The following is a 13101-nucleotide window of genomic DNA, read 5'->3' on the forward strand; positions in this document are numbered from 1 at the left end:
CAATGTCCACCGGTCACCTCTGCCCCAGAGGCATCAATATTCCTCCCTTATATGGGCAACTAGGCATGGCCTTTGGAATGTCCCTCAGAGGAAGCTGGTTCTCAAGCATGTGACTACACTTAAAAGTGGGAGCCAGCAGGCCGACAAGCTCTTGTTACCTGCCCGTTAGAAACAGTCCCCAGGCAGGAACCAACCCCTCCCTGACCCAACACAGCTCAGGATCACTCCAGCTCTTTCCCTTCCATTTAAACAACAGGGAGGCCTCATGTTTTCACACAGAGAGAAATCAAAGCATGCATCACATAAACATCTGCATTAAGCATGTGTCTGTCCACAACGTCATCTGAGTAGGTGACTCAGAGCTTCCAAGAGGGTTACTCTGGGCTCCCAGAGGGCAGTGGCCTGATCTACCCCATCTCTGCATGCCCAGCACCTGCCACAGGGCTGGCACACCACAGCCACTGAGTTGGGATTATTTCAACTACCAATCATACTACTTTAAAATTCAGATTTTAGTTCAACAAGTATTTAGGAAACACCTTCTGTTACATCAAGTGCCATGCAAAGGGCAGGGCACAGATGAGGGCATGAAATTGGACAGTCTCTTTCTTCAAAGGGAGCCTCGTGTAGCAGCCTGGCGTGTAAAACAACGAGAAGCCAAGCTGCTCTCGTTGAAAGCAGAATGGAAAGAAGGTGGCCCCCCTGAGCCAGGGGCCAATCCCAGAAGCACCACCACCGAACTTCTAGGGTTCTGCAGACTAGAATCTGAAACCACTGTTCACACCTGAGCCCCCTTTCACAAGTGAGGAAACCAAGGGCAGATAAGACTCAGCTACTGGGTCTCCACAGACAATCTCAGGACCTGGCGCCAAAGTGCCCTTCTAAAGAGGGAGCCTGAGGAAGCAAGCGCTGGAGTTGTCACTCAGACGAGCGGGGCCCCGGGAACCAGTCCTTCTCTGCTGATAAACAAGGAACTAGAGGTTGGGCTCAAATTAGTAACTAGTAGAAAAGGCACAGGTGACATGAGTTTCCTATAGTTCTGTCACCAATCTAAAAATATAAAAGAGAGGGCGCCCCGGTCAGGCATCACTGACACCCAAACAGTGCCTGGTATTAATGGCAGCCAGAACTAGGCAAAGGAAAACACGTGGGCTCTGGAGTTGGAGACACCTGGGCAAAGCCCTGATCTATTACTTACAAGGCATCCGACAACTCGCAAACCTCAATTTGTTTGCCTTGTAGATGGGGATAAGATTCACCTATCTTTCATGATTAAATGAAACGAAACCTGTGGACTTCTAAAGTAATTACTAAATGGCAGTTCCCTTGTCTTCCTGGCCTCATCTCCCCAGACTCCAATTCCACATGATTTCAAGAGCAGAGCATTTCTGAGGCTATCTGGGCATGAGTTCCCGAAGAGCAGAGCTATACTTCCCCACCCACAAATCCCACTAGCTAAACATCTAAACAGGTAAGAGTGGACCTGGCTGAGCAGGTGCCCCCTTACCTTCAAGGAAGGTGGCGCTCTCCTGGATGTAGGCCCCCAGCTGCTCAAAAATGCCATTGATCTTCTTCTTGGCAGTGACAAAGTGCTTGAGTGGGGAAGCATTCACTTCAGCCATGTGTCTCTTATCTTTCTTGACTGTGACGATAGTGTTGCATCGAGAGAAGAGCAGGGACATTGCGCTGCAAGAGAAGCCAATGTGAGCGAACACAGCGATACCTACCTCGGGACATCCTGCTGGAAGGATGGTGGAATGCTTGGGGGAGAACCAAGAATATGGGGATCTCAGGTCACTGCAACCTCCAGGACTAGAACAAAGGATGGTGAGATAAGAAGTGTCTCAGGCTGGGCACGGTGGCTCACCCCTGTTTCTCAGAACTTTGGGAGGCCGAGGCATGCGGATCACCTGAGGTCAGGAGTTCAAGACCAGCCTGGCCAACATGGTGAAACCCCGTCTCTACTAAAAATACAATAATTGCCGGGCGTGGTGGTGGGCGCCTATAGTCCCAGCTACTCGGGAGGCTGAGGCAGGAGAATGGCGTGAACCCGGGAGGTGGAGCTTGCAGTGAGCCGAGATTGTGCCACTGCACTGCAGCCTGGGCGACAGAGCGAGACTCCATCTCAAAAATAAAATAAAATAAATAAAAAATAAAAATAAAAAATAAAATAAAATAAAAAACCCGAGGATAACGCTTTAGGGAAAGGCCCATTCTTTCTGGTACTCTCTCACCCCTACCCCCAAAAAGTGTGCCAGGGGCACAGTATTGACAAATATTAACCTAAGACCAGAAATGAACCTAGTTCTAAATGGAAACTGCTATTAGCCCTCCAAGGTGGTCCAAAGTTTTGCCTCAACCTAGGCTATCAGTCACGGAGTATTAGGTATCTTGGGAGTAGAGACAACAGTAGCAAAATTCACTGCAAGGTGTGTTTGGATCCCAAGCACAGTCCCTGAATCCACACCACCTCCTTACCCAGTGTTATGTACAGCAACTCCTAGCAGGGAAAATAAAATGGATCCACCGATTGTCTGCTGGCACAACTGGAAAAGAGGAGAAGCTGAGAAATCGAAACAAAAGAGGATACAGGGTAAAGGGGACAGAGCAGAATCTTAGAAGAGCAGTGACAAGGAGCCAATCTGTGCTGGGCAGAGACGGGGAAGAACCAGCACTGCAGAGAAGACCAAATGAGGGAGACACAGACTAATTCTTCGGGGAGCCCAAGAGATCCCAGCCACTTCCTGAACTGTCAACTTTTAAACAGGCTCTCTAAGCAACCAGCAAAATCCTTCACGGAAGTAGAAAAGAGATACAGCAGTTTTTCAACAGAAGTTAGAAAGCTGTGGCTCTATACAAAGAGGATGCCATCCAAGAGACTTGCCACCAGAGGTCCAGGAGAGCATGCCCCTGTCCACTCAACTCAAATTCAGGGTGCCAGAAGTCACAGCTACTACTCACTTTTTTGGATGGTGAGAGATCTTCACAAGGTAGGCATCATGGACATGGCTGGAGTCCAAAAGACAAAAAGATTCTGAGTCCTCTTCTGTCTTGTCTCAGGTTGAGGTTGGTTATTGATTCACTGTGTTGACTCCACCAGTCCTGACTTATTAGAAAAGAAAAGGGAGATAGATCAGGTGTCCTCCCCGCCAAAAAAAACACTGGTGTACAAAACATGTCTAATCAGGTTTCAAGCCAAACAAACTCATCCCTGAGGGAAGCTTACTCATTGAGGTATTGTGGAGTTGCACTGGCATGTGAGGAAGTGCCCTGGGGAAAAAAACACAGAGGTGTGGGACCAATCCTGGCTATGCACAAACATGTGGTCTGCCATGTGCGGGTTTGAGGCTCCCTGCAGGAGCCCTAGAAAAGGTACATCTAGAGAGGGGAGAGGACAGAGCAAAACCAGGAAAAAAACTGGGCTTGAGGATTGTGGAACAGCTGACTACTGAGCAACAGAAGAACTGACTGAAAGCCAATGTGTTCAGCTACTGTAAAGTATCTCACTTAATTCTCAATTCTATGGGGCAAACAGAAGGCTGGAATACTTGAAGATTTATAGACTGTTAGTCGATTGTCTAAGCTGGGATTTGAAATATTAGCTCCCTTTGACTCCAAAGCTCCTGGAGTGCAGTGGTGCGATCTCAGCTCAACCTCCGCTTCCCGGGTTCAAGCGATTCTCCTGCCTCAGCCTCCTGAGTAGCTGGGATTACAGGCGTGTGCCAGCAAGCCTGGCTAATTTTTGTTTTTGGTACAGACGGGGTTTCACCATGTTGACCAGGCTGGTCTCGAACTCCTGACCTCAGGTGATCCACCCGCCTCCGCCTTCCAAAGTGCTGGGATTACAGGTGTGACCCACTGCGACCGGCCTCCTTCCTTGTTTAACTACATTGAGCTGCCTTCCTCCCCCAAGCCCTAAACCTTGGGACACCAGAGGCGGATAACCAGAGCCTTTTTCTGGGTAGAAGAGAGAGAGATGATTGAGAATTTAAAGAAAGAGGGCAATGAAGGAGTACGAGAGGGGGTAACGGGCAGTTCTGCCTTCGTGCGTCTAAACAGCTATTTATTCAACATTTTCTGTGTGCCTTCTGTATGTGTGTCAGGCGCCACGTTAGGAATGGATAAGAAATAGTCCTGCCCTCCAGGGCCTTAGAGTCCGGTGAGAAGTCATACAAGTAAACAGGGTTGAACGAGAGGGTAGTAAGTGTCCAAAGTGGGGAGGGCAGGGCGCTCCCGCGGTGAACGTGGACACCTATCAGGTGCTGAGTAAATGCTGGCAAAATGAAGACTGGATGAAAAACAGAAAAGCGGCAGGGGTAGAACGTTGCCGTGAAGGGTGGAAAGGCGGAGACAATGAGAAGCTACAGGACAGCCCACCTCCCAGTCCCAGGTCCCGTGGCCAGCCCCCTCCTCTCAGGGCCTGCGGCGAGGCCTGAGAGTGGGGACCCCCGCTTGACTGCATCTCAGACCCCCGTGGCCCTAGAATCCCGTCGGCCTACACCGAGCTGCTCAGGACTTGCCCGGCCGGGCCGGGCCAGTCCCCGCCACCCCGGCTTGCTGGCCCTCTCACCTTCACCTTCCCGGCCTCGCGGTGGCCATCACACTCACTACGTCACCAGCAAGCGCCACCGCGGGGGGAGCTGGGAGGAGGGAAAGGGACGCGCGCGTCACCAGTCGCCTCAGGATTGCCCCTCGACCCGGGTGAGCTGGTGGACCCTGAGCCCAGCTGGCTCGCCCCGCCTACTCCTTACGCCTTTGCGGCCCCGCGACTGGACACTTCGAGCGGCGCCTCAGCGCGCGACGCCTCCGCCGGCGCGTCCCAAGCCGATGACGCAGAGGCTCGGACTCCCGCTGCATCGTGGGGGCTGTAGTTCCGGTGGGCGTCGGCGGGAGCTGGGGGGCGGGGCAGAGCGGGGCGGAGCCTCAAGCTGTCAAGGGGCTTTGAAAAACCAAGGGCATGGAGTAGAGGTTCCCGCTCTTTCGCCGGTTGTCCTAGAGCCTGACCCTGGGGCCTCTGCCAACTCTGGAATCCAGATTTGCATTCTGTAATCAGAGGAGTGCTCTCTGGAGGGCCAGGCCTAGGGTGAAGTGACTCATCGGGCAGACAGAAGCGAGCCTGGACGTGCTGCCTGCCCTTCAGTCGCCTTTGAGCAAAGAACAGCAGCAACAAGGGCGAATCAATGCTAGTGACTGAACTGCGTCTCTAACATCCGCCGCTGTGTTTAATCTCCACAGCAGTCCCAAGAGACGGAGAGGGGAGGGTACCCAAGCTCACATGGTTACCCAGATCACTGGGCCCCAGTGATGTGCCAGACACTAGGAAACCGCAGCAAACAGGTCCCCTGCAGGACTTGGCCTCCGCAGGGAAGGCTCCAAGCCTGAGCGCGCCAGAACAGTAGCCACTAGCCACATGTGGCTCTCAAGTCCTGAGCCAGTGCAAACGGAGATGTGCTATAAGACTTAGGACAAAAAAGACTGTTAAACTATCTCACTTTTTAGGGAAAAAAAAAAATCGACTGCACGCGGTGGCTCATGCCTGTAATTCCAGAATTTTGGGAGGGTGAGGCGGGTGGATCGCTTGAGGTCGGGAGTTCAAGACCAGCCTGGCCAACACGGTGAAACCCCGTCTGTACTAAAAATACAAAAATTAGCCAGGTGTGATGGTGCACTTGGGAGGAAGAAGCAGGAGAATGGCTTGAACACGGGGGCAGAGGTTGCAGTGAGCCGAGATCGTGCCACTGCACTCCAGCCTGGGCAACAGAGACTCCGTCTCAAAAAAAGAAAAAATGTATATTTTTGAGCCAGAGTCTCACTCTGTCACTCAGGCTGTAGTGCAGTGGTGCAATCACGGCTCACTGCAACCTGGAACTCCTGGGCTCAAGTAATCCTCCCACCTCACTCAGCCTCCTGAGTAGCTGGGAGCACAGATGCTGCAGCCATGCCTAATATTTATTTTTGGTAGACATGGGTAAGCATTTCACTTTGTTACCCAGGCTGGTCTCCTGGACTCCTGGACTCCTGGAGTCAAGCAATCTCCTGCCTCAGCTTCCCAAAATGCTGGGTTACAGGTACCTGCCACAGTGCAGGGCTATTAGCTCATTAATATTTATATGCTGATTACATGTTGAAGTGATAATATTTTGGATCATTTGGGTTAAATACATTACTAAGATTAATTGCACCTGTTTCTTTTTACTTTTAAAAATGTGGCTACTAGAAAATGTAAAATTGTGGGGAAAAGAGAGATCAGACTGTTACTGTGTCTATATAGAAAGAAGTAGACATAAGAGATTCCATTTTGTTCTGTATTTGAGATGCTGTTAATCTGATTGTGACCCTACCCCCAGCCTTGTCCTTGCAAGAGACATGTGCTATGGTGACTCAAGGTTTAAAGGATTTTGGGCTGTGCTGGGTGTGCTTTGTTAAACAAATGCCTGAAGGCAGCTTGCTGGTTAAAAGTCATCACCATTCTCTTAATCTCAAGTACCCAGGGATACGCACACTGCCAAAGGTCGCAGGGACCTCTGCCTAGGAAAGCTAGGTATTGTCCAAGGTTTCTCCCCATGTGATAGTCTGAAATATGGCCTCGTGGCATGGGAAAGACCTGATCGTCCCCCAGCCTGACACCCGTGAAGGGTCTGTGCTGAGGAGGACTAGTACAAGAGGAAAGAAGGCCTCTTGGCGGTTGTTGGCAGAGAGAAAAGCATCTGTCTCCTGCCCGTCCCTGGGCAATGGAACATCTCGGTATAAAATTCGATTGTATGTTCTCTTTACTGAGAAAGGAGAAAATCGCCTTAGGGCGAAAGGCGGGACTTGCTAGTGCAATGCTGCTCTTTATGCACTAAAAAGGTTTATGGAGATGTTTGCATATGCGTATCAAGGCACGGCACTTTTCCTTAAACTTATTCATGTCACAGAGAACTTTATTCATATGTCTTAGTGCTGACTTTCTCCCTATAATGATCCTATTATCCTGCCACTTCCTTTTCTTTAAGATGGTAAAGATAATTATCAATAAATACTAAGGGAACTCAGAGACCGGTGCCGGCGTGGGTCCTCTGTATGCTGAGCGCCGGTCCCCTGGGCCCACTTCTTCTTTCTCTATACTTTGTCTCTGTGTCTCATTTCTTTTCTCAAGTCTCTTGTTCCACCTAACGAGAAACACCCACAGGTGTGGAGGGGCAGGCCACCCCTTCAAAAATTACATAAGTAGCTTGCATTTGTGGCTCAAATTGTAATTCTATGGGATGGTGCTGCTGTATCACCACGGTAGAACAACTTCAATTTATTGCCACAAATAACCTCAAGAGGCGAATCAGTACTCTGATATCAAACTGAATGGTTTATCAGTCTCCTGTGAGGATGGCCAAAGGGAGCTGTCCTGCCCACACTGCCCTCTGAGTAGCCTAGTGCCCCGCGGGTCTGACTGTGTGTGGGGCCATACGCAGACTTGGCCTCAGGATGCAGACAGGGCCCTGTCTGGGATGTGGCACGTCTTGGGGCCTCAGTTGCTAGCTGCCTTGTACTGGGTCGGATTGTTTCCTCCTCCACAATCTCTGGACTCCCTAAGGGAGGAACTCTAAATTCCACTTCCATTCTGAGGGCAGGAACTATAAATTCCATTTCCTTTTTTTTTTTTTGAGACGCTCTCGCTCTGTTGCCCAGACTGGAGCGCAGTGGCACCATCCTGGCTCACCGCAACCTCCACCTCAGGCAATTCTCCCGCCTCAGTCTCCCCACTAGCTGGGATTACACGTGTGCACCACCATGCCTGGCTAATTTTTGTATTTTTAGTAGAGATAGGGTTTCACCGTGTTGGCCAGGCTGGTCTCGAACTCCTGACCTCAGGTGATCTGCCCACTTCAGCCTCCCAAAGTGCTGGGATTACAGGTGTGAGCCACGTGCCAGGCCACTAATTTTATTCTTTGTAGGGATGAGGTCTCTCTATGTTGCCCAGGCTGGTCTTGAATCCCTGGGCTCAAGCGATCCTCCTGCCTCAGTCTCCCAAAGTGCTGGGATTACAGGCATGAACCACTGCACCTGGCTAAAGGAGGATCTTGAAGAGAGACTCTGTCTCTTGCTGGCCTTGAAAAAGCAAGTTAAGCTCTACAGCTGCAGGGGAATGAATTCTGCAACAACCAAGTGAGTTTGGAATGGAACCCTGGGCCTCAGATGAGACTCCAACCCCAGGTGACACCTCAATGACCCAGCTAAACTGGGCCCAGATTCCTGACCCACAGAAACCAGGAGATAACACATGGGTGTTATTCTGAGCCATGGTCATTTGTTACAGAGCACTGAAAACTTGTTCCAGGGCCAGAGTCAGCTGGAGTCCGATGTCTGGCCCTGTCACTGGAGCACAAGCATCAGCCAGTCCCCAGAATGCATGGGCTAGTCCAGTTCCTGGCTTCTGGAGATCAGCTCAGCAACCAAAGCATGTGGTTTAGGAAGGTAACCAGAACTTCAGGTTAGTCCAGTTGCCACGTCAGAGGTTGGCACACAGGTCCAGGGTCTCATATGCCTTTAAAAATGGTGCCTTAAACTTGGGAACACACATTTCTGTTAAACAACTTAGAAAATGAGGCCAGGCATGGTGGCTCACGCCTGTAATCCCAGCACTTTGGGAGGTTGAAGTGGGTGGAGCACCTGAGGTCAGGAGTTTGAGACAAGCCTCACCAACATGGTGAAACCCCTGTCTCTACTAAAAATACAAAAGTTAGCCAGGCGTAGCGGTGGATACCTGTAAACCCCGTTAGTCAGGAGGCTGAGGCAGGAGAATCACTTGAACCCAGGAGGCGGAGGTTGCAGTGAGCTGAGATTGTGCCATCGCACCCCACCTGGATAACAAGCAAAACTCCGTCTCAAAAAAAAAAAAAAAAAATTATGCATGGTGGCCAGCACCTGTAATCCCAGCTACTTGGGAAGCTGAAGCAGGAGAATCGCCTGAACTCAGAACTCAGGAGGCAGTGGTTGCAGTGAGCTGAGATCACACCACTGCACTCCAGCCTAGGTGACAGAGTGAGGCTCCACCTCACACACACAAAAAAAGAATTTAGAAAATGGGAAGTGGGGAGCCGGGTGCGATGGCTCACGCCTGTAATCCCACCTCTTTGGGAGGCTGAGGCGGGTGGATCACGACATGAGGTCAGGAGTTCGAGACCAGCCTGACCAACATGGTGAAACCCATCTGCACTAAAAATACAAAAATTAGCTGGGCATGGTGGCAGGTGCCTGTAATCCCAGCTACTCGGGAGGCTGAGGCAAAAGAATCGCTTGAACCTGGGAGGCGGAGGTTGCAGTGAGCCGAGATGGTACCACTGCACTCCAGCCTGGGTGACAGAGCAAGACTCCATCTCAAAAAAAAGAAAAAAGAAAATGAGAGGTGGGTTGGGGCTTGAAGTACATGGGAGACACGAATGTTGTAAAACTGTCAGGAGACGAAAAATTCCTTTCTGAAGTTTATCTTCTGTGAAAGGGGTGAGGGCAGTTTGTTTACTAAGTAATGTTGCCTTTAAGTACAGTGGTGTATTTTTATTCAAGATTGTGCTCTTTTATCAAAATCCTATGGAAATAAATGTTCTGGGATCATTAAAAAAAAAAAAAAAGGTACCTTAGGGCAGACATGGTGGCTCATGCCTGTAATCCCAGAACTTTGGGAGGCTGAGGCGGGCAGATTACTTGAGGCCAGGAGTTCGAGACCAGCCTGGCCAACATGGTGAAACCCAGTCTCTACTAAGAATACAAAAATTAGCCAGGGATGGTGGCACATGCCTGTAGTCCCAGCTACTGGGGAGGCTGAGGCAAGAAAAGTGCTTGAACTTGGGAAAGGAAGGTTGCAGTGAGCTGACATCACGCCACTGCCTTCCAGCCTAGGTGATACAGTAAGGCACTGTCTCAAAAAAAAAAAAAAAAAAAATTTTACACACACAAACACATACAACTAAACAAATAAATAATACCAAGATTAGCTGGGCATGGTGGCACACGTCTATAATCCGAGCTACTCAGCAAGCTGAGGCATGAGAATCTCTTGAACCCAGGAGGTGGAAGTTGCATGAGCCAAGATTGCGCAACAGCACTCCAGCCTGGGCGACAGAGTGACAGGTGTCTAAATTAAGTAAGTAAGTAAATAAATAAAATGAAATTGTGCCTGGTTCACAACCAGCCTGGGTGACATAACCAGACCCCGTCTCTATTATTTAAAAAATATATATATATATAAAAAAAAAAAAAGAAAATAATGGTGCCTGAACTTTCCAGAACAGGAACAGGTATTGGGATTCTCACGGAGAGAACACAGGGCCTCCCGCTCTCACCAGGCCACCTGCTCCTGCTGTCTGATGAACTTGGACCCGAGAGCCCTTCCTAATGCCCCTCATCCCACTTTGGCCCTTTCCTCCCCAGTTCCTCCTAGGGAAAGTCTAGGGAACCAAGCTAAGCCATTCCAATAGCAAACCAGGAACTGAAAACCTAGTAGCTTACGGTCAAGGCAACTCAAAGCCACACAGTGGCAATAGCAGCTTGGGAACCAAACTCCATCTCGGGTTTCTCAGTCTGTCTACTCCTAACTGCCTGCAGATACCCATGCCAGCACCCCTATGTCAAGAGTCCCAGAGAGGGTGGCTCTCGGACAGTGAGTGGCACTGATGGAGACCCTGGACAGTGAGTGGCACTGATGGAGAGGCGGCCTCCCTGCGGCCCCAGCCCAGGCATCAGGGTCCCCACCTTGTTGTCACCCAGAGACCACTGGCCAAAGTGTTCCATCTCCTCCACCAGTTCATCACAGGCTGCCTCCGTGAAGATGGGGAACCAGTAGACATCTGGGCAGGGCTGGGGAGGGCAGGGACTCAGTCAAGGGGGTCCACAGTGGCACCACAGAATCCTCCTCCCTCTTCAGGGCCCCACACCCAAGCCAGGGAGCCCTCCGAGTGTCCCCAGGCAGCAGGGGCTTGTCAGTCCTGGAGAGACTGAGTGGGTCCCTAAAGGGAGAAGGAGGCAGAGCCCAGAGACAGACTTTCCCAGCCGAGGTCACAGAGTCACCAGCGCCAAGGCCAGGAGAGAAACACGGGTATGGAGGCAGGGAGGGGGCAGAGGCCCCAGGCTCGGGGGAAGCAGACATTAGTGAGTAGAGAGAAGTGGCCACTCCCCGCACTGGTCCAGGCACGATGGGCCACAGTGGCCATCATATCCGGGATGTTTTCCTCCTTCCTGCCTAGGCCAGGGAGAGAGCCCCTGCAGACCCCCACAGCCTCCAGCAGGGAAGTGCCAACAGGTGGAGGGGCCATCCCGCCACCCCTCACTCCCATCCCACCACCCCCTACTCCCATCCCACCGCCCCCCACTCCCATCCTACTGCCCCCACTCCCATACCGCCACCCCCCACTCCCATACTGCCGCCCCCCACTCCCATACCGCCGCTCCCCACTCCCATCCTGCTGTCCCCCACTCCCTGGGGCAAGCGGTTTCCCTTCTGTGCCCTGCCCCCTGCAGCAGGCGAGGCCAGTCCAAGAGGGTGTCCATGGCCCTTACCGTCTCCACCAGCTTCCCCGCCAGGGCCTTGGTGTAGTTCTGGTGGATGTACTTTTCCTTCCAGTCCTGTGGGGAGTGGGAAGCAGGCTAGGGTCCTCACCATTGGCTCAACTGCATGGGATGCTCCAAGCAGACCCCTCAAAGTGGGAGTGAAGGTGCACATGCCTGGCGGAGGCAGGTGTTCACCTGCGCCCACTGGGTGTGTGTGTGTTGTCTGGGTGCACAGGTATGCCCAGAGGAGGTGGTGTTTGCACATGTATGTACATGTGTGTGCCCGTGTGTACATGTCTGTGTGCAGGCACGTGCTTACACCCATCAGCTGCGAGCTCCCAACGTCTAGAAAGTCACAACTGTCTGCCCTTCTGATTATCACAACACCCTCACGGGCAAGACAGGCTGGGACAGTATTCCCATTCTGGAGCTAAGATAACTGAGGTCCCCAAAGATGAGAGGTTCAACTAAGTCCCAGTTGATGGCAGAGCTAGGCCACAAACCCAGGCCTCTGAGTCCTGGTCCCTCCTCCAACAGATGGTGTTGGCTCTCTGGACACCCTCCTCTCCCTACCCAAATCCTGCCCGACAGCCTCCTGGGGTGAAGGGAGGGTGGCAGGTGGCCCACAGGGGTCTTGGCTGTTGTAAGGCTCTCAGAGGGAAGTCCCTCAGACTGCAGGATCACTGGGCCCCTTCTGCTCCCAACCCCCAGGTGCCCACCCCAGCCTCACCTCGGGGTTGCTGAACACCTCCCAGAGGTCGTTGTGCAGGTGGGTGGTGCGGTAGCTGTCCAGGGAGAGCAGGTGGCCAAGGGTGTGCCGGTTGGTCAGGAACATGAACACATCCTGGGGAAGACAAGCCCAGTGGAAGAGGCGCTCCCCCACCCCTCCCCTGCCCCCACGCCTCCCCTGCACACTCCCAGATAGGCAACAGTGCAGCCTCCTCTGCCCACCGGACTGAAGTTCACAAGATCACAGACCAGGTGCAGTCACCCCTGTGTCCCCAGGGCCCAGCCCAGGCCTGACACTGAGAATGCAATCAGGGAAGTCTTTCCAGAGGACTGAACACAGAATGAAAGAAAAAATGCGCAAAAGAAAAGGAGCATGTTCTCATCCTGAAATGTTGGTCACAGGGGAAAACTTCATCTTGCTGCATGTTAAAAAAAAACAAACAAAAAAAAAGTCATAAAAATATATGGAGCGGAGGCCGGGCGTAGTGGCTCACGCCTGTAATCCCAGCACTTTGGGAGGCCGAGGCGGGAGGATCACGAGGTCAGAAGATCGAGACCACCCTGGCTAACACGGTGAAACCCCGTCTCTACTAAAAATACAAAAAATTAGCCGGGTGTGCTGGCGGGCGCCAGTAGTCCCAGCTACTCGGGAGCCTGTGGCAGGAGAATGGCGTGAACCCAGGAGGTGGAGCTTGCAGTGAGCCGAGATTGCGCCTCTGCACTCCAGTCTGGGTGACAGAGCGAGACTCCATCCCCCCTCCCAAAAAAAAAAAAAACAAAAACAAACAAACAAAAAATATATGGAGCGGGGCGCAGAGACAGGGTGAGGTGTCTCTCGGGCACATCACTTGG

At 51.8% G+C, this 13101-nt stretch overlaps 2 protein-coding genes and 1 long non-coding RNA gene across 3 annotated transcripts in view; 1 reads left to right on the top strand and 2 right to left on the bottom strand.

The window, feature by feature from the left end:
- Positions 1-4611, bottom strand: part of MFN2 (mitofusin 2) — a 41722-nt gene extending 37111 nt beyond the window's left edge. The window contains 1 exon segment of the mRNA XM_011996635.1: positions 4571-4611. The gene's annotated coding sequence lies outside the window, so the exon portion shown is untranslated.
- A 3930-nt stretch (positions 4612-8541) lies between these two features.
- Positions 8542-9589, top strand: LOC105551369. Its single transcript, XR_001007857.1, has 2 exons — positions 8542-8583; positions 9381-9589. It is a non-coding gene; the product is annotated as an uncharacterized LOC105551369 (long non-coding RNA).
- Positions 9590-10596: 1007 nt separating this feature from the next.
- Positions 10597-13101, bottom strand: part of PLOD1 (procollagen-lysine, 2-oxoglutarate 5-dioxygenase 1) — a 48332-nt gene continuing 45827 nt past the window's right edge. Inside the window, 3 exon segments of the mRNA XM_011996636.1 lie at positions 10597-10830; positions 11530-11595; positions 12251-12364. Of these exon segments, the coding sequence (XP_011852026.1) occupies positions 10597-10830; positions 11530-11595; positions 12251-12364 (414 nt within the window).

This window comes from Mandrillus leucophaeus, unplaced genomic scaffold (genome assembly GCF_000951045.1).
Source record: "Mandrillus leucophaeus isolate KB7577 unplaced genomic scaffold, Mleu.le_1.0 Scaffold52, whole genome shotgun sequence".
Lineage (NCBI taxonomy): Eukaryota > Metazoa > Chordata > Mammalia > Primates > Cercopithecidae > Mandrillus > Mandrillus leucophaeus.